The sequence below is a fragment of the Trachurus japonicus genome, chromosome 24 (genome assembly GCF_045865225.1).
Source record: "Trachurus japonicus isolate A0001 chromosome 24, Traja_1.0".
NCBI lineage: Eukaryota > Metazoa > Chordata > Actinopteri > Carangiformes > Carangidae > Trachurus > Trachurus japonicus.
In genome coordinates, this window is record NC_140930.1 from 25,413,690 (window position 1) to 25,434,517 (window position 20,828).

General features: G+C 40.7%; 1 protein-coding gene across 4 annotated transcripts in view; it reads left to right on the plus strand.

Moving 5' to 3' along the window:
• Positions 1–20,828, plus strand: part of LOC146962056 (MAM domain-containing glycosylphosphatidylinositol anchor protein 2) — a 208,092-nt gene that overhangs the window by 156,894 nt on the left and 30,370 nt on the right. For all 4 annotated transcript variants that reach the window (XM_085771362.1, XM_085771360.1, XM_085771361.1 and 1 more), the window contains exons 10-11: positions 1,099–1,371; positions 12,383–12,531. In XM_085771362.1, coding sequence (XP_085627488.1) covers positions 1,099–1,371; positions 12,383–12,531 — 422 coding nt within the window. The remainder of the gene's footprint in view (positions 1–1,098; positions 1,372–12,382; positions 12,532–20,828) is intronic.

A 20,828-nucleotide genomic window follows, 5' to 3' on the forward strand; every position in this document is an offset into this window, starting at 1 on the left:
CGTGACTTTTGTAAAGGATCTGTACGAGCGCGTCAAGAGCCAAGATGATGGGGAAATTATTCATAAGCGTTTCAGAGCTTCCGCACACAACCACTTACACACATTTTGTCCCGACAGAAGAAAAAAAAACCCAGACAGACACATTTAATCCACATGCACATTAATCTAGCAAACAATTAACATATGCCAACGCTGTGAATAAAACCGCGCCTTTTTTACGTTGCGGTGTATGTCGCGCCGAGGTGAGGTGACATTCAGCTCCCTGACTTTGCTCTGAGACGACCGGCTACATAATTTGTCACCACGTTGTCTTGGTCGGGAAGAGGTGAAATCTGTCAGATACTCAAATAAGTTATTAATTTTCCATTCTGAAAGCTTGAAGTGCACTTCATCATCTTGTTCCCAATTTTCTGCGAAGCATGACTGATTTTGTTCAGAGCTAGTTTTCCTGCAAAATTGATCTTCCTGCGCCCCGACGCCGCTCTCCTCACAATTGTTTTCACTCATCATTTTTCATTTATCGCCGAGTTGCATTGACTCTTTCGCGCCGATTGTTTAAAGTTTACTCACGATACTTTAAAATCCCTCTTTTTTTCCCCCCTCCCTGCTCGCAGCTATCCTAGTGTTAGAATGTCGGTCTCTTCACTTCTGTGTCTGTGCTCATTTTTAAATGTCTTAACGCTGAACTGTTTTTCCACTTAGGTTCATCTCAGGTCTTTGAACGCATTGCTCAGAGTCATTCTCCGTTTGTTTTCACTTCCACAACATGTCCTTGTTTAGGTTTTTTTATTCATTCTTTTCATACCTTCTAGATTTAGTATTCAGAGTGTCTTTTCTGTCTTCCAGATATTTTTTCTCAGTAAATACTTCTGGGGTTTAGAGACAACCTAGTCTGACCGCAGGGGTCCTTATCTGAATACTGTCTGGTTTGTACAGACGTCAGTGCATCTTTTTCCTGTGTGCTCTTTTTTTCTCTTCCCCGCCATCTTTTCATTTAGTTTTTTCACACGTTGTCTAATATTTCTATTGCATTGGCAGCCTGCATTGTCCTTGTATGAAATGTCTGCTGAACTATGAGCCTCTCTGTCTTCCGTTCAGACCCCCCGACGGTAGAACCGGTTCACATGGAGATGCGGCAGGGCCTGGGGCGGCCCGTGGTGATGACCTGCAGGGTGCTGCGAGCCCACCCGTCCCGTGTCCTGCGTTTCGAGTGGCTTCTATCAAACCGGCTGCTCCACGCCGGAGCCTTCGACGCCCAGAGAGACGAGACGGAGTACACCATCCGCAGCCTGAGTCGAGACGGCTGGGGGGAGTACACCTGTAATGTCATCAATGAAGCGGGAGCAGGCAAATGCACCTTCCAGGTTACAGGTAAAGAGTTTTCATTTCAACTGACTGTTTGCTAAGCCCCACTTAGTCCCACAGTAACTATTTCTATACCTGTCAAACTACGGTATTCTTTTTATTCTCACACAGTGTACAGAGTCAACAGAAGCAGAATTACCTCTCGAAATTCTTATTCGTTCTGAAAAATGCATCCTCAACTTCAAACTGTGGTAGTGTGAAGCAGCTGTCTCAGTTAAAGCTGGAAACCATCCGTTCTGTTGGCTGAAAAAACAGTTGTTCCCTAATTTACCTGAGTCCTCTGTAACACAAGTGCTTCATTCAGGTTAGAGGACCGTAATCACCATGGTCACTATTATTAATGTGTTCAAGGTCGTAGGATGATCTTGAATCAAACCCATGAATTAGAATTAATTAAAAGAAATTTGTGCTAATACTTGAAACAAACAGCATTTGAGAAACCTTGGAGGCTCATCTGGAAGCACAAGTACCACAAGGATAGCAGTCATGCTTCGGGCTAACTGCACTGGTTAAATCCATTCAAATCAGATCTCTGGCAACCAGATGTCCAGATGTTGGAGAGCAGCCATGGCTAAAATTAGCTCCATAAGGTGGTTGACATTTGGGCACCACCTTACTTTTAGTGTTTCCAGTTTGTGTCATGTTGTTGTATTGCATGCTCTTCTAGTAAATGCAATTGTAGATCATTGTAACCATATGTGTTTGGTTTAGTTAATGGTTAAAGTGACCCTAAACCTTGATAGCATTCAGGAGTGGACCACCTTGCACTCTGGATGCACCGGATTTGGGGCTTTTTAAAGGGGTTCGGTTTCTGCCGAACCTTAGAACATCAACCAAATGAAATCCTACGCACGTCAATGGAAGGTTTACCTGAACGACAAAAGTTCAGTGCACTCTCAGCACAGCCAGCATCACTGTCATTATCTCCAACTAAATATAAAGTCTGCAAGTTTGGTTCTTACATTTAATTGAAAACACCATAGACTGGCTCACGGAATTAACATTGTTATCATGGTCATATTTAACCAACAAACAGCTGTTATTTTAACATAAAAATATGTAAACATGGCTTAAGTAACACATACAATAATACTTTCAGGAATATTTTATCTTCTCTGTGGAAATATTTTCACTTTTTGGTTATTTTCCTTTTTGTTTTGAATTAGAAAATAATACTAAGGCCTGTATTCTGAATGAATGATGTTCTCTGAGTGTGTGCATTCTCACTCAACTATTATTCACAGTTAGAATAAAACACACTGCGTGATGTGAACTGCAATTATAATATGTTTACGCTACTGTATGGGCTGATGATGGGAGTAGGATTTGATATTCAGTTGGGATAAAGCCAGATCTGAAATAGTGGATTTAGTATTCAGCAGAACCCCGAAAATCAGGATTTAGTACATCGCTACCTTTCACACAGTGGAAGAAGGTCACATGATGCAGGTCCTGTAGAGAATGAGGCTTTTTTAAGTGTAAAGTGTAATCCAACATGGTACCTGTAGGTTTAGCCTTGGAAGTAGGGCTTTCTCATGTCCATGGTACGACTGTTTTAGGCTAATTGTACACTAGTTCATGCAAGGTATATAAATAACATTAGAACAGGTAAACACACTGTTTAACTTTGCTGTTCATATTTTAGTTATTAAAAAGCTAAAGATAACAAAACAATTCACCAAACTCTCTTATATAGAATACCTCTCTAATGCACTATAGATATTTTTGCTTTCCTGCACACTCACAACACTTTCTGCCGTGTGCTCTGTAATTGGTCATTTATCGTACTTTGAGCAGCTCAAATCGGCTCCTCAAACATAACATAACATAACAGCCCTTGTCACCGTGGGTTTTAAGAGTTTGGAGGCTCTGTGTGTGATAGACAATTAATTTAAAAGGAGGCTGAAAGGAAGAGCATCAGAGATTGTCAATCTGGAAGGGGAACGTCAGTCACGTCGTGTCTTTCTCTGCCTCACGTACTAAATCTGTTCTTTCGGAATAACGTACACACTTACCTCCTTCCTGCAATTTTTTTTTAGATTGCTAGATTCTTTTTCTCTCTCTTTTTTTATCAAGAGCACCATGTGTCCATCTCCTACTTGGATGTTATGACAGGACCAAATTAGTCTGGCCACGCTGAGTGACCGCAGGAACTCCGGCCAAGGTTTCAATCTCCCAGACCTCCCATTAGAGACAGGAGCTGCAGGGTCACACAAGGAGTATTTGTCACTTTGATCCTGCGCCACTTAGGTTGCTCTCCTCTTTGATACTGTCCATTTCTCTCTATCTATTGCTGTCTTCTAATCGTACCCTTTCTGCTCTCGATTTTTCTGTCCCCCTTTTTTTTTTGTCCACGTTGTCTTTACCTCATTCTTCATCGTTCCCATTTTAAAGGCCCATAATCCTCCCTCTCTCCAGCTATCTCGGAGAAAAAGATGGACACGTCGGGCACCTCCGAACCCCATCCCCGGCCTCCTGCGTGTCATAAATCAGTCCTTCCTGGTGGAAATGGCTAGAGCAGAGAGACAGAAGCAGATAGTACCCTCGAGCTATTTGTTGTTCTCAACAGGGCTGAGGTTTTCGCCTGTTCTTGCTCAGCCTCCCTCCCTCATTCTGACTCCGCTCCCCTTCCTTCCCTTTCATCCTCCATCCCTCCTTCCCTTTCTCTCTCTCGCCATCACTTCACTCCCCCCTCCCCAATGCTCCAGATTCCCACCATCTGGACTCAGTGGTTGCCAAAGGTATGGAGGCTCTTTTAGTAACCCCCTGAGTGCAGGAGCGTGGTGCAGAAAATCTACTTTGGTTCCTCTTGCTGTCTATGAAATGTGGTGCGCCCCGCTCCCTGAACTCCAGCTCTGATTCTATAAGATTTTTTGATTTTACCCTCAAACTCAATAGCCACAATATGAGATCTGCAATATTCCGTAATATGGCTGAAGTAAGTAAGAAAGTGGATATCAGCTCCTCTCTATGACTTGTGAGCCCTCTCCAAGATGAAGCTCATGAAATATTTGTTATGGCTCATGCAGTTAGGTGGTATCTTGGTCTGCTCACTTCACTCCAGAGTGCAGGCAGGTACAGTAGACCCTCACCACTCTCCTCATGGGTGCAGATCCCGGGGGGGACGGGGGGACATGTCCCCCCCAATTTCTGAAAAACATGAATTGTCCCCCCCAATAAAAATACCCTAAATTATTCAAAATTGAACAAATGTATTTTCAGACTTCACATTCTTCACATTTTAGATTCACATCTAAAAAGAAATGATTGAAATGGTAGAACAAATAACCAGAGCCGAAATCTTACACAGACACTGATGACATCAGCAGGCTTTAAATAAAAAAAAATGACACCCTCAATCTTAGGATTTATATTTTGATATTCATCCAAATCATGCATAAAGTAGTCCCATACCCTGGGAGGAAAGGAAGATGGTGAGAAGAATTGGGGATCCGGGAAGGTCAGTGGGAGGCGAAAGATAAGAATGTGAGTAGATATATGTCAGAGACCTTTAAAATTATAATTTACTAATATAACAGCAGTGATACCGCTGTTGGCTGTTTAGGACAAATAAACAAGAAAGGTATAAGCACAATAAATGATTCCCTGTGCAGTACTTTTTGAATGATATGGTGAGCCTCTACCAAGTTGTGATTTATGGTGGCATGTTATGAGCTGCATACGGGCAAAAAAGAAAAAAAAAATCACTTTTGTGTCCCCCCCAATCCTGACATCAGATCTGCACCCCTGACTCTCCTCCTCAGGATCTGTAGATGTGTAATAAACATACCATATCAGTCTGAAGTTTTGGCCTAAAGCCACACTGTCTCGATTACACTCAAGGATCCACTCAACACGCCATGCAAAACATATACTGTATGTTCCCATGGTGACAGACACATGTAAACACAGCAAAGTCGGGCAACAGGCCATTCCTCAGGACTGTATAAATAATGTTGCTTCAGAAAGTGTATCATGCCAGGGGGGGAGTGTGTGTGCATGTGCATGGATGCCCATGTGCCAAGCCGTTGGGACATCTGTGGAAACAGGGAGTTGGCTGTAATGGCCAAGTTGGCCATTAAATTGTGCCACGGGAGAGACCCCTCAGAGGGATGTAATGTGTACCACTGAGCTTGGCTCAGGCCCGATGTCATGGGAACCCTGACTTTTTTAACAACTGCTGAAATCATAAATATAAAAAAAAGAAAGAAAGGAAACTAAAAAGGGGAAAAAAAGGATCTTTGGATTTTCATAGAGAAATCCTCTGTGGTTTTAATCTGAGACAGTGATTTATGCTTTTACTGTACATCCTGTCCTTGGGCTGCAAATGTGCACAGATGAATCAATGATTGTGTGAAACAGGTAGCAGGATAAACAGGCATGAAATGTAAAGAGGTAATCCAGTAGTTTCAAAGAGCTGGGGGCCCATAAGAGACAGAGAGAGTAAAAAAGGAAGTGGCAGAGGTGATGTATTCTGCATTGGCATTATGTAGCATTAACTATGCTGTGGTGTATAAGCAGTAGTGTCTCCCTTTTTATAAGCTCTACAAAAGTTTTTTATTTTATACATTGATAATAAACTAACAGATTCTGCACAGCTGGTCCACACAGCTTCATCCTCCTCTTTTCCCTTCATTGACCAGTCTTCTGAAAAATACACAGTTTTTCTGGAATTCAAAAAGAAAGGGCGAGCAATGTTTCTCATTTCTCTCCCACTTAATCCCTCTTCTTGGCAGTCTGTCGTCAATTAGGAGAAAAGAACAAGGAAATTCACAGGGACAATGTTCGGATGTTCATTGTGTCTATTTTGTGAGTTTGTTCATGAAATGAATTCAGATTGTAAATGATGATGTGCTTGTATGGTTCCAGTTTCCCTTTTTTTTTTTTTTTTTTATTGCAGCCGATGTTCTTAATGATGCTGAAATCACATTGTGGAATATGGTGCCCAAAGTTGGCTGCAATCAGATATCTTAATCTTAGGGGGGAATTGTGTTTCCTTTAGTGTGACTCACACACTCTCCATCTGTGTGCCTTTGCAGCATTATTTTAATATATTATCACTTAATCCATCATCTGTTTCGAGTAATGCTTTTGTCATCTTGATTTATTTATTTTGTGTTTGTTTGGCTCTTTGAGATGTGTTTAAAATAACCCTCTGAGGCCTTTTTCAGCTGTTACAATCTCATGTTTTGTGTTATTTTTGTCTTTATCATATCTTCAAATACGAGAAAAAAAAGAACTGAATAGATTTTCACCTTCAAACCGGCACACTCCTTTATCTCAGGGGTTTTTAAACCTTATCAGCCTTGGTCTCCGATGAACATTGTGCCTCAGCTTTGAATTACAGACGGACGGTTTTAAGCAACTGGGCTATCTTCCTTTTTAGTCTGTGCCCAGTTCACCTGCATGGGCTGAATTTTACCCCTGCGGTAAATGGAGAATGATGTTGAATACTTTCCGCAGCTCAAAGAGACACACTGACATTGATGAATCCTGTAGGTAGTAATGACTGACATTACATCGTCAGAGTAAAAAGACAGCATATGAATAATGTTACCTCCAATCAGACTGACAGTCCTTCAGGTTGTGAAGGTTTGACGCATTTTGCTCCTTCCCTCCGTTTTCTCCCTTCTTTCATGACCTATTTCTTAGTCATTCTTTTATATCAGTTTCTTTTATATCAATACAATATCACAAGATTAGTGACCCTCTGTTTACCAATAAGGATAAAATTAGGAGTCACACAGGGTCAAGACAAACACAATTCAGCCACAGTTAATATAATCTCTTATTTCTCTGTTTGAGAAAAATAGAGGAAGAATTAAAGTGTAATAAGGGTTGAAATGACTCATTACGAGTTCAATGTTAAAAATTTTAGTCAAACAGAAAAGGCAGCTGAGAGATTTCATTCTCCATCCAGAAGGACACAGCCAAGCAATTACCACCGAGTCTTCAAGTGGCTGTAATGCCTTTTCCCCATAGTCGGTTAGCTATTTGTGTGCCAGTGCTGAGTTTTGTACCGGCCAGCTGTGCATCCATATGTACGCGTCATTTCTGCCACAAAAGCCTAGATCACACATCAGCCCGGCACCTTATAGAAAAACACTCAGCATATGGCGGGACAAAGTGTTTTCCTGAAGAAGAAAACATGTTCACAAACCCTTTAAAAAATGAAAAGGGAAGTCTGCAAACAAGGTCAACTTCTAGCCTGAAGGGTTTTTCACTGAGCTGTTATGAATCATTGCATTGGTTCTGCTGTTATAAACAGGATTTTGAAAAATCAATTAAGTCTTCTGTACTTTATGTTTGATGTCTCCCACCCAGGGTTATCTGTTTCAAGCAGTGTAAGTGGGTTAGGTAATGTGCTTCACCACACGTAACATATCATTGGGAGTGAGGGCCATCTTGCTTAATCACACTGTATATTTGAAAAGACAATAATTTACCAGCAGTTTTAATCTCTCCGCATGGGCTGTGAATGTGCACGTTTAGATCTTCCTCAAAATAAAACACACTGTTGATGTGATGTGTGAGCATAAAACACACTGTTAAATGAATATAGAGTTCATGTTTTCTAAAGGCACAGTGTGTGTATGTGTGTGTTTGTCTGTACAGTATGTGTGTGTGTGTGTGTGTGTGTGTGTGTGTGTGTGTGTGTGTGTGTGTGTGTGTGTGTACAGTCCATTCAGTCATGTGTTCTTGAATCAGTCTGTGTTGGAATCTTTAAAGACTACTTGTGTAAACACGCAGTGAAAGAAGTCAGTTTAATTAACCTTTCGTGCCTTTGCTGTGCTGCAAATTACAGCCTCTTCTTCAGCTTTACTGTACAGTAGAAACTGCATGAACAAAACTGACACTATCTGCCAGGCTGGCTTATGTAACATTTGCTGTACAGTATCCTGTAAACACAGCTGGCTCTATACAGCAAAACAGTGCCAAGTGAAGTGCAGACAGTAATTATCCTTGCTTTTTCTTTTCCTTTTTTCTTTTTTCTTTTGGTTGGAAAATATTTTCCTGGTTGCATTAGCATTTCAGCAAGACACGCCAGTAGTTTACCTTGTAGCATCGTCAGTATGAATAGTTTAGCTCTCGGTAGAGCGCTGGTCGTCTTTCTCAATGCATTTCTTTACTCTACAGAAAGACAAAACATATAAAAATCAATTTCACTGTTTAATTATTAACAGTATTTTTCTTGCTTTCACTTTTTATTTTCTCTCTGAGTGATTTTATCTGGCTGATGAATGACTGTGCCTCTCACTCTGATCAGAATATTGTATTTTAAATAGCTTTATCCATGTAAAGGCCAAGTGATCTGCAGTTGGCTGCCCAAAGCACCATTAACCTGATTTATTGTCTAAAATGCAGAACAAAATGCCCTCAGTGTTGACTTTGACTTATTATCATGGACGATTATGAGAATTGATCAAACCAGTCAGAGGCCAAATGAAACCACTAAACTTGTTTTTTCCCTGCTACAAAGGCACCTCACTGCTTTTGATTTATGTTAATTTGAATGATTCAGTCAGAAATGCATGTATTCACACCTTGACTATGGCGCAAAGACATTATTAAATTTTTCAGCGTATTATGGATTATGTTTGCTCCTGTCTAATTAACTATTCAGCAGCGTTTGCCCCGTATTGTTTTTTCTTGTGGTAGAATTCATCTCATCTTTCACATCAGTTACGACCAGCGCTGCATGGTAATGGCAGCGTAAACCAGATTCCTCCAGCGCCATGATTGTTTTGTCTTTGTCTACATATAAACTCAAGGCTGGTGTTTTCTGCATATGTCTTCATGTCAACAATCTCATGAAAAAGTGTGGGTCCATCTCTCAACACTGTTGCCTTAGCACATTCTTTCTTACTGAAGCATCTTGAAAATGATTCATATTATTTTATGTCTCACTTATTTTGTCCTTTTCATAATTTTATTTATATGAATAGAAAAAAGGGTCTCCCGCACACTGTCAAATCACTTGCAAAAGACTTTAATAAAACAACCGAACCTTTTATAGAGCGTTCAATGGTAGAAAAGTCAAAATCAGTCTTTTCTTTCAAGGTTTGTTCTTGTGCTTGGATTTCTGTTTTCAGTTTAGATGCTTCAGAGGAGACATGATCAATAATGAGTAACACGAGATCCAGGGAACATTTGTTTAAAATCTCTCCCCATTTTTTGACAAAAGTTTCATCAAATTGACCTATGGTTGGGGCCTTTTGTATTCGTAGACCTCTGGGGATTCTCTTGGCTCTCCAGTACTCACTGAGAACAGATATATTTATAACTTGCATTTTCTTTCTAATATTCACACCAGTGACATCACAGCAAACAAAATACAGTCTACAGTATAGAAACCACAAAGCATACCACCTCCCCATCCTCCAACCCCCCAGCAAACAAGAAGGGGTCATCCAGCCAATATAGTGGCTATGTACATCTCAGTCCAAATAGAAACTATAACCAAGGAGAGATATGGCAGACACAAAGGAAAAGAAAAGAAAAGAAATTTCATGGGGTTTGTTGACAAGAACAAAAACACAGAACACCCCATAGCTTTTCCATGGTTCAGATTCAACTCAGGACCTACTTGCTTATTATGTATTACATTACAGTGCTATAGCAAATTAAAAGTAGACATACAGTATATCTGTTAGAGCTTGTGACCTTCACAGACTCTCAAAGCTCCTGTAGTTTATTTCCTCCTTTGAGTGTCATACGTCCAAGTCAAGTCAAGGGAAACTTGTGGGGTCAAGGATCTGTTCACTGACACCCAGGTGACCACTAAAACCATTTCCATAAATAGCGCCATTATAATTCATCAGTGACGTCAACCAGCTTGACAGGTTTATCTAATTGCCTAACATACATCAGCCACTTGCCGCAGCTCTGTGTGGGTGCAATCAAATCCCAGCGCAGCTTTTGTTTGAGCTAACAATGGCTGCTTCACTGTCTTTTCCATGGTTATTAACAATCATCTACCTCGGGTATTGTCATCCTTCAGTGAAAGAGCCCAAATAGCAGAGGGACAAACGCAACAACATGCCATTGGGGTGAATTGCTATTCTTTCCCTGGAAGGTCATCCTGTAAGCTTGTTTCTAGATATTTATTAAAGCACGATGTTCTGCCAGCTCCTTCAGCTGTCAGAAATCAGCTCGCAGCCTGTGACTGGAAAGCTGAAAACTTTATTCAAAAGATTTATTCAGTTCAAGCCACAGCTCTGTCGACAATAAATCCTCACAGAGTCCAACAAAGCAAACCGTGTTACTGAAAGAAAAGGTTTGAGATTTGCGTGTTAGTTCAGATCCAGCTGTATGACATTCTTTTTTTTTTTTGCTGGGGAGGCTGCTGAGCAGTGTGCCGGGACATCCACAATCTGGTACATGCCTTGATTTTGCGCCATGAATGTTCTCTGTCACGTAACATAAGATGAAACTTTAATGATCCTTGAGGGAAAACTGGGTCATAGCAGCAACAAGGAATATCATATAGTGCAGTTAAAAATAGAACAAACACAACGTGGTGAAGATAAGAGATATTGTACATCTTTGTCATGCTAATTCAGCTCTTCTTTTGGCTTTAAAGAAGTCTTACTGTTAACAAATGAAACATTTACATTTACATATTCTTGAATTTACACCCATGTGTAAGGGTATGCCTGCATTTTGTGCAAAATAAAGCACCGCAGCAAAATTATTAGTATTACAAGCTATCAGCATTCTGGAATTAAATTCACATCTACTTTGCTAAATGATAAATTATAATGAGTGTTAATATATTTCTCATTTTCCAAGTGTTTATCTTTTACATTTATTATATTCTCACTGTAAAATCCTGAAAAGTGCTTGAAGATCTGCACTTTCCTCCCAATCTGCTTTATAACGTTATGTGCTGAAACATGGGAACTGCTGCCATGGGCCTTAACTTCACCATTTGTCATAATATATGTCATCAGTGAACAAAGTCTTCATAAAGGAGGCGCATCATTAAAAGACTGTTGTTTATTCCTAAAGGTTTTATGTGTCTTGTGGTTTGGTTTGATTGACTGTGTTGTTTTTATAGTTTCTTTTAATGTATTTTTATAACTTTCGTTGAGGCGCTTTAACTGCTGTTAAGTTTATTACAATTATTATTGAGTTTATTTCATACAAATTAGGCTCAGTTCATTAATCAAGCAAATACTACTCATTATATAAAAGTGGTTTCATTATCTTTATGGCTCTGGAGTCATCAGGGTCATCTTGGTTACGTTGGCTTAAGTTTTGATACTTAACACTTTTCAACAAGAACAAAGTTAGGAAGAGTTTGAAAGATGTGCTGAAATTCCTCCTGCGTTCTTCATCTTATTGGAGCATTAGAGCAGGGGTTCTCAACTAGTCTCACTCTGGGAACCACATTTTCCCATGGTCATTAAGTCACGACCCACTTTTATAGAATTCAAACCAAGATTATTTTTTTTAAGCCTTTAAAAACTCATTTTGCTTTTTATTGAGCAAAGTGCATTTCAGAGCACATGAATGAAACTGAGGACCATGACAACTGCATGTACGGAAGTGAATAAAAAAATATCAAACTGCACAAAATGGAGACCAACAAAACGATATATTTGACTTCTAATGCATCTCTGCATTCAGAGCATATTCACAAAAGTGAATAAATATCAAAAAGCACAAAATAAAGACCCACAAAACAAAACAAGATTCACTGCATTCAGGCCACATTAATAAGAAACTGATATCTTTGCATTCAGAGCAAATAATAAGAAACTGAGGAGAACCATTACCACTGCATGTGTTCATGTGACGCGTGCCTTTCAATATAAGTTATTTTTCAAAATAAAAGACATGTCCAACATCAGATATCATCATCATCATCATATCATATAGATATATCATTAAATATTATTTACTTTTTTGACCAGCTGTCCGCGACCCATCCAGAACGGATCCCCGACCCACCAGTTGAGAACCACTGCATTAGAGCATTTAGCCTGATTCCGCATGTGCTTTGTGTCTCCAGGAAAGGCCTACGCCCCTGAGTTCTACTACGACACCTACAGCCCTCTGTGGCAGAACAGACCCAGAGTCTACGGCTTCAAACTCCAGTGGACACAGATGAACCCCAACGCTGTGGACCGCATCGTGGCCTACAGACTGGGACTCAGACAGGTAGGGGAGCTGTACCGCCCGGTGACTTGTCCGTCTTTTCTATGTTTCTCCTACGGATGAGGAAAATAATCTGCATCTACTTATTGTGCTTGTGCTAGAAGATTTTAACAAGAAACCTATCTTTAAGTTTCCCCTTTTTGTTATTCCTCTGTCAACCCTTTACACACCTCGACAGTCTCAAGGATTCTTATGATAAACAGTCTCACACATCGTAACAATCCAGCAGCTTTAACACCTCTTTTCTCTTCCCTTCCTCTTATATCCCACTTCACTTACCACACTTATTTCTCCGGCTGTCTCTCGTCTCGTCTCACCTCGTCTCTCCCCTCCACTGACTCGTGACGCACTGATTGGCTGAGTGGCGCCACGTGACCAGCGGCTAGAAAAGCTTAGCTCGTTAAAATAGAAGTACACCGTCAAAATGTAATAATTCTTAATCATTTATAAGTAACAGTTCTGAGTCCAGGATTGCATTTGGGCCTGCTAGATAGCTCAGCTATGGATGCATCATTCATGTTTATCACACTGACGTCTTATTCATTCCCTCTGAACTCTATTATCAGGGAGTTTTTGCTGCAGCCAGAACATACGTGTTTAATGTGGGCTCCTGGTACAATAATAATTGAGTAACGATATTGGCCAGGCTCTTTTTGACCCTTCGCAGAAGAGTTAGAGTGGGTTTGGTACCACGGGGCAGTGAAGATTCCTCTTATTGCCAGGTTAAGCATGTGATAGAAGTGCCTGCACAGCTTGCGCTCGCTCGCTGTATTCCATTTGACAGCGCCAAATCTTACGCCTCGATTCATTGTCTGTCTTATTCTACAGTTTTTGAAGATGTGAATGAGCCTCTCCGGGCCAAACAGAATCACTAAGAACCTGTCAAGGGCAGTCGGTTGAGCAAGTTCCCCCGGTTTTCACGAGCTGCTTCTGTTTTTGCTCTCCATCAGATGCTCAGTCAGAGGAGTGGAAGGGAACCCCACAGAGACAAAGAACAAGCATAGCTCCTGTTTTCCCTGGTTCTCCAGTAAACTCCACAGATGACAGGCAGACAGAATTGATGGATGACATGGTTACGTTTTCTCTCTTTGGCAATCAGTGCATACCTTCCTCTCCGTCTTCCCTCATGGTGATGCGGAATGCATTTCGTCTTTATGATTTTTTTATTTACAGCAGCAGCAGCTGTGCCTCCACCTTTCCGATAAAGTTTGAAACGGCGAAGTAGCTCCATTAACGCTGCAGGTTTTCAGGTTGCTTTTGCATTGGAGCGCTTGAGCTGCCATTTGGAAGCCTGTTTTTTCTCCTTCATCGTTTTCTTTTTTTTTTTTTTTTTGAGGTATATATCAAAGAAATGTAAAACATGCTGCAATGCTAAATCCATCTCTGTTCTGCTCAGAATTAGTGAGCATAGCCTGACAGTTGTGTGTTTGCAATGAATAATATAATTTCATGTTTGTTTCACACTACACCCTCAAGGAATGGATGCTTGAAAACACAATCCAAATCAGTTATGTTTGTGTAGTGCAATGATTTTTCTGTCAACTATATCTCAGTTGGTCTGTTCGGTAATAAATGAGGCTGTGCTTCTAGAGAGCATGTTTGTGCTTGCCAGCGGGAGAACTTGCCAGGAATGTACATTTTGCATTTGCTATTTTCAGCTGGTCGCGCATATTCTTTTTTCTTTAAACATTATATACATCTGTGATTCAGTGGACCCACAGTAATTTAGAAATTACTTATTCTTTTTCACTGCATCTGTTTATTGAAAAGGGAGCATCAGCACAGTGTGTTTTAGCAGAGAATCAGTGTTTGGGCAAATTAATTCCTTTCCACCTTCTTGCCTTGATATCTCAAGAGGGTGCATTGTGTGACCATTATTTCCTTCCTCCAAGGCATAGCAACCAATCTTCCATTGTCTTAGATGAAAGAGTCTCTTTGCTGTAGGGACTTTTTTTTGCCCGAATCTGCTATACAGTTTACTCTCTGTGATTGATTGAGCCTCAGCTTTTAGTATTGATTTAGTCAGATAATATGATTCTTTGTAATGTCTTTTGGTGAAGAAGTGGGGATGGGGAAAGAAGAAGCGAAAAGAGTGAAGGCAGGAATGAGAGAGAGGAGCGAAATGAGTGGGAGGAGTAGCTCCTTCTGTAAATAAATAAATGCAGATAGCCCCAGACTGACTGAGAGAGAGTGGTGCAGTAAAGAAAAGCTCCGGCACGTGGACTACACCACTTCCATCTATTTATAGATCCAGCAGCAACTCAGCTGCCATTCCCCGAGAATGATTATCATTTTCTCTCGCTACTTTTGAATTAATACTGGTGGTGGGGCCTTCTCCCTTTGTAATGGATTGCTTTGTGTTATTGTCCAGTGCCCTCGTGACAGACAGTCGAGCTGAAGGGGAAATAGGAACGAGGCTGCGGCTGAGAGGCATGCACGGGCAAGAATCACAAAACACAAATCACCGCACCTGTCAAGGATGCAATGGAAAGGTGTGACATTTGCTCTTGTTTTGATACTGTAGCTACTTCAAAACCCCCCCACTGCTGTCCAGGAGCTTGATTGGCTGTCTCCAGCCCCTTTTGCGAAAATAACTTTTTCAACCCACACCTCAGAGCCGCCACATCCTGCTTCCTTCCTCTTCCTCTCCCCCCTTTTCCCCCCTTTTCGTCTTTTTCAATTGATCTGTCAAGCCGGTACGTGCGAGCACATCAGTCGCAGCCATACTAATTACATGCAGGCAGGCAGTCTACAGTAGATCAGCGCTCGTCTAACATTACACCGTCACTTTGATTATTCCTGTGTTTCTTTTGGCTCCAGTTATCCCTTTGATCAACACTACTGTTTTTTTTTAAGTTGCCATAAAAACCCCATGAACTACCGCCGCAATCAAATGAAATTAAATCAATATGGCACTCTGCCTCAGTGGAGGAAAATGTGGAGAATGAAAGCTAATGGGATGTAAAAAGAAAACTTAATTGAGCACAGACACTGGGTTTGAGCGAACGTTAATGGGGAATCAAAACAAATCCATACGCCAGGGTACTGCATGTCTATCATATCAACTGTCTGAAAAGTTGAATGTTTTCTCAGTCAGCTGTTGAAATTTGATTTGATTTGCATCTTTTAGCTCAATTTCTTTTTGGTGTGGAAACCATTTGCTTCCATTTGGAGTTTGACGCAGCATTTGCCAACAGGTTAGGTTAGGTTAGGTTAGGTTAGGCCTCCTTCTGCCTGGAGCTTTATGGAGGCACACACACACACACACACACACACACACACATACAACAACACTAACCAGTCACCAATTAAATGTTGTTGTCTTTTACTAAATCTGACACCAGTCTCCAAAACAGATATACAGCGCCACATATTTATATTAGCTGTCAGCGTTTCTAGAAACAGCAGAGGCAGGGAGGACCCAAAATGCAGACAGATTCAGTGAAGATACTTTAATGGTGAAAAACAGGCTTACAGGCAGACAAGATGACAAACATGCAGGCAGGCAAGCAACAAGATAACACACGCTGGTAGCAGGAACACAGGGGGAAACACAAGGAGACACGAGCAGAGGAATCCGACAAAGAGTGCGGTGACGGTGGCAGGTTTGGATAGAAGCTGGGGTGATGAGGGAGCTGAGAAGCCGGGGTTGATTGGAGACGTGGAACAGGTGAGCAAGTGAAATAAGAAACAGGAAGCAAAGTCTAGGGACATCTGGTGGCCACAGGAAGAATGGCACTGCTGAGAGGGAGAACAGTGAGATGGAGGAGTGTGAAGACGGGGGCTAAGGGGAGCCAGGAGGTAGACTGTCTTTATTACTATAAGATAAACACATGAACAGAAGCAAATAAAGCCATGTAGAGTGGGGATTGTTATAAAATACAAACCTCCAAGACCTCCTCATGGTGCTCCCATTACAATCTGGAAATGAATCCATTCAAAATGATTTTTTTTTCTTACTTTCCATTACACTGAAGTAATAAGAGCATTTTATTAAATTCATAAAATAATAAGTGCTCGCAGCTTGACCTAGCCCTGGCAAATATTTGATCAAGATTTCATACATCTTATCTCACTCTTGTTTCAGCCACAGATTTTCAACATATTGCTGTGAAGAAGAAAAAAAGGCAAATTCTGACAGTATCATACTGTTTCTCCATAAAATGGTGCTGTACTGGAGAACACAATGTAATCTAGGTGTTATTTACCATTGTCAATGAGATACAGTAATGTACTGTGAATAGCATTGCTTTCTGGAGGCTGACGTTTGACTCCACGGCGCGGAGGAAGGTTGTGAAGAAATAAATCACCCGCTACCCTGATGCAAAGATTTTTTTTGACAATTCAAACTGGCAGTAGAGGCTCTTTCATGTGCCTATAACCCAAAATTACATTACATTGCATCAAGGGTACCACAAAATGTAGCCTAATGCTGAGGCATTTCAGGGAATAGTCAGGGGGGGAGAGTGTGACATGTGTCAGACTCAAACCAGAGCTACAGTTACCATTAAGCCTCAATGACATGTGCAGTTAGCCGCTAGCCAAACAGCTGATGAATAAGCCAAAGACTAAGGCATGAATAAAATAGCTGGTGTCAATGAGCTAATGCAGAAATGACATTGGTACTCTGCATGATGTAATGCTGTCCTCATTAGACAGGACTGGAGTGTTTTGTTTTTTTTGTGACGTAGGACTGAGTGCAGGTTCAAATCAGAAAATGTCAGATGTGATGTCATTCGATCGTTTTGTCTGAACAGGAAAGTTGTGTCCTCATTATGAGATATTGTTTTTTTTTTAATTGTTGATTTAACCACTATCCCCAGTTGGGATTTTGAATTTTTTCAGTTAAATTTGTTTTATTTAATATGTTCAGGAAATGTTCAAAATAACAATTAAAAAGAAAATTGCATTTTATGAATAAAAGCATAGTCATGGTTCTTAACCCTTGAAAGGTTGGCACTGCATCGTTTTCACAACTGGGCAGTGAGAGTGTTTTCTGCCGTGATGAAAACACTTCTTGAAGCACATTAATTAGGCCAGTCGACTTTATGTGTGCGACTTATTGGTATACTGGTGTGTTTCATTTGGTGTTTGCCTTGTATAAACATCCAGTATGCAGTATAATGTATTCAGTCATGAGGATAAATACCAGTGTATAAATAACTTCTAAATGTTGCAACTGCCCATCACTGCAGACCCCCCCTCCATACACACACACACACACACACACACACACACACCCACACACACACACACACACACACACACACCACTGGTGAGCAGACGTTACCCAAAATGCCAAATAGAAACTCAGAACTTTTTTTTTTCGTGTCTAATTATAAACAGCACATGCACTTTTTTCACCATCTGTATCAAAAGCTTGTTTTTAATGTTGATAATTAGCAAATGTGCCGAAAATAATAGCGCCATTTTTTTGCGTGTTCCAACACAAACACACACACACTCGCAGGCCAACACTGTGTCATTTATGGCAATTTACCCCGATGCCTTTTGTACTATAGAGAAAAGCTAACATTTTCAAAAGATAGGTAGGGACAAATGCACTGCAACTGCAATTACCAGTGACAGACAGAACACTCTATTTACCTGCAAACTAATGGTGATGAAAACTTGCACCCCATAATTGTGGTTCATCCAGGCTCTAAGTAATTACTTAATTGGTATTGTTCTCACACATACACACACACTCTGCTTCACTGCTATCACACCTCCATTCACTCTATCTCTGTCTCTCTCTGCAAGTAACACACTTCCTCTTTCCCTCTGCCTGAGAAGGGCATGTGTCGTCACTAATTGTGATGCAGAAGCTGTAACTATGTGTCTTTGTGCAGCTCTTCCCCTTAAACTGATTCTCAAGGATAAAATGTACCCTACTTCTCATCTCTGTGCCCCCCAGCGAATGCAGCAACATACCCTCGTTTTGTTTCTTTGAATGTCAGACGGCTTGTATCGTATCACAAGACATAAAAAAGTGTGAGCTAATTTCCGTGTGATACCTGAGCTTAGGCTCCCAAAGACAGCCCTGCATTGTTCAAAGCCCAGATATAAAACTCCTGTCAGTTCAAGGTCCGTGTGTAGAGGAAAAGGGAAAAAAAACATGATTAAGAAAACCTTGGAAAGTATGAGGCAATGTACAGTGCGCAAAGATGTTGTCTTTACTGTATTTGCTAATGCTTGTATAATACAGACCGAAGTGCATCTTAAACAGGGAAAAAATGAATCAAGATTTTTCTCCCCACAAATATAAGACTATCTCCGCTGCCTGCTAATAACAGCCTTTGAATTCAGAAGCTGGGAGCTGCTTTGAAAGTAAATGTGGCTAATGAGCGGCTAGCTGTCAACAGCTTACCGAGAAAAAAAAAAGGTTTTTGTTGTGTAGCATTTATTTAATGTTGGCGGATCATACAAACGCCTATAGACAAGGTTAATTGGCAGATGAGAGGGAACATCCTGCACTGATGGGAAAGCGAGTACGTATTTGTTGTGGTCATATACGGCACGCAATATGTTCCCAGGAGTCCAAAGAATAATGGCTCTTGTGATGTGCAAGCTCTTTTTTAGTGGTGGTTCAAAATGTAAAAAAAAAAAGAGCCCCCTCCCCAACCCAAAGCCCTGACAGTAGAAGGAAAATATCTCTTGAGCTCTGTCCTCCTGCATGTTTTAGTGCTTCCTGTCACCTTCAGCTCGGTGCCCTCCTCCCTGGCTGAACAAGTATTAGGATTAGATCAAATGTGCAGTAAGAGAAAAGAGGAGGAAAAACATGCGACGGCCCTAAGAGCTCAACACGCTGCAGTTTGAGGAAACACATGCAAATACACAAATGCGTTGCATAATCAGAAAATGCCTTCAATTTCATGACAAGTGCACTTTAAAAAATAATCCATAAACATGTTACAAATACTGCTCCACAATACAACAGAAGTGTTCCCAATGGACACAAGCATGGGGGTGGAGTGGCAGCCTGGGTTCAAGTCCAATCCATGGCCTTGTTAAGCCATGTCATCCTCTCTCTCTTTATAAGAATTAAAGCAAAAAAAGCTTAAAAAGACAAAGTGATGTTACACACTTGTTTTTAAATGCTCTTCATGTGTACAACAAACATTTGAACAGCCACATTCATCACTTTTAAGTGTCCCCTGGAAACTCTTCCATTGGGTTGTGTCCTTGCATGTTTTTTTGTTGTTGTTTTTTATGTTGCAGCATTTTGAACGCTCAGGGCCACTGTAGAAATATCAGAAAAATAAAAAAATATAATAAAAATCTGTTGCAATCTGTTGCAAAAGAAATGTTTAACTGACCCTGACACGTTCACTGACAGTGCAGAGGCCTGTCTTTTCCTGCCCAATTGTGCCGTCTCAACTCCTACACCTTGATTAACAGAAAAGTAAAAAAAAATATGGTTATACAATTACTACACAGCAGCTCAGTATTAAAAGGTTTGAGGTTTTATGTTGTATGTTATCATCTTCATACCTGTGTAATCTCCCCTTGCAATGGGAGTTGTTCAAACCTGCTCCACAATACAGACTTACAGACTTACTCATACATTGACCAAAATGATTAATAAGACAATCAATCAGTCTAATTTGCTCGTTTACAGGCTCCCACCACTTCTCTATGCTGTTTGGTCATTTTCTAAGGCAAAACTACAGTTTCCACAGACATCTGTGTATGTGTGTAACCCTGTGCGTATCAAAGCTGATCTGAGTAAATTACATGATGAGTACAAACAGGCAGTATCAGATCCTTTATGAGGCACAGCGCTGCTCCGAGATGTGAGGAGTTGATATCGCTTCCACTTGTGTATCATTCTAATTGATGTCTATTTTTAGCTTCAACCGGTCAAGCACTGCTTCTGCCCTACAACGGAAGAAAGGGGTAACTCCTCAGAGTGCAGTTCTGAGAAAAATTTGTTTAAAGTATTTTTGTTGTCCAGTCAACTGTATTGAACTTAGGATTCTGAAAACTGGTCAAATCCTTGCTTTTGCGAGTAGTAGTCTAGCTGTGTAAAAATATTTAACTCAAACTTAACATTTTACCCTTATTTCAGAGTTACCTCTGTCTGTTCGTGCATTGAGGCAAAATATAAGCTGGCCATACAACGCAAGAAAGGGGTAACTCCCATTGGTTCTAAACTGGTAGCAGCCTGTTGTACAGTAGGGCCTGTTGAACATTCTATACACAGGAAGAAAGGGGTAACTCATGTTACTGTGTTCTCTTGTTGTTTCCCCACAACTTTAGGTAGTTCTATACACAGAGAGAAAGTGGTAACTCTAGTT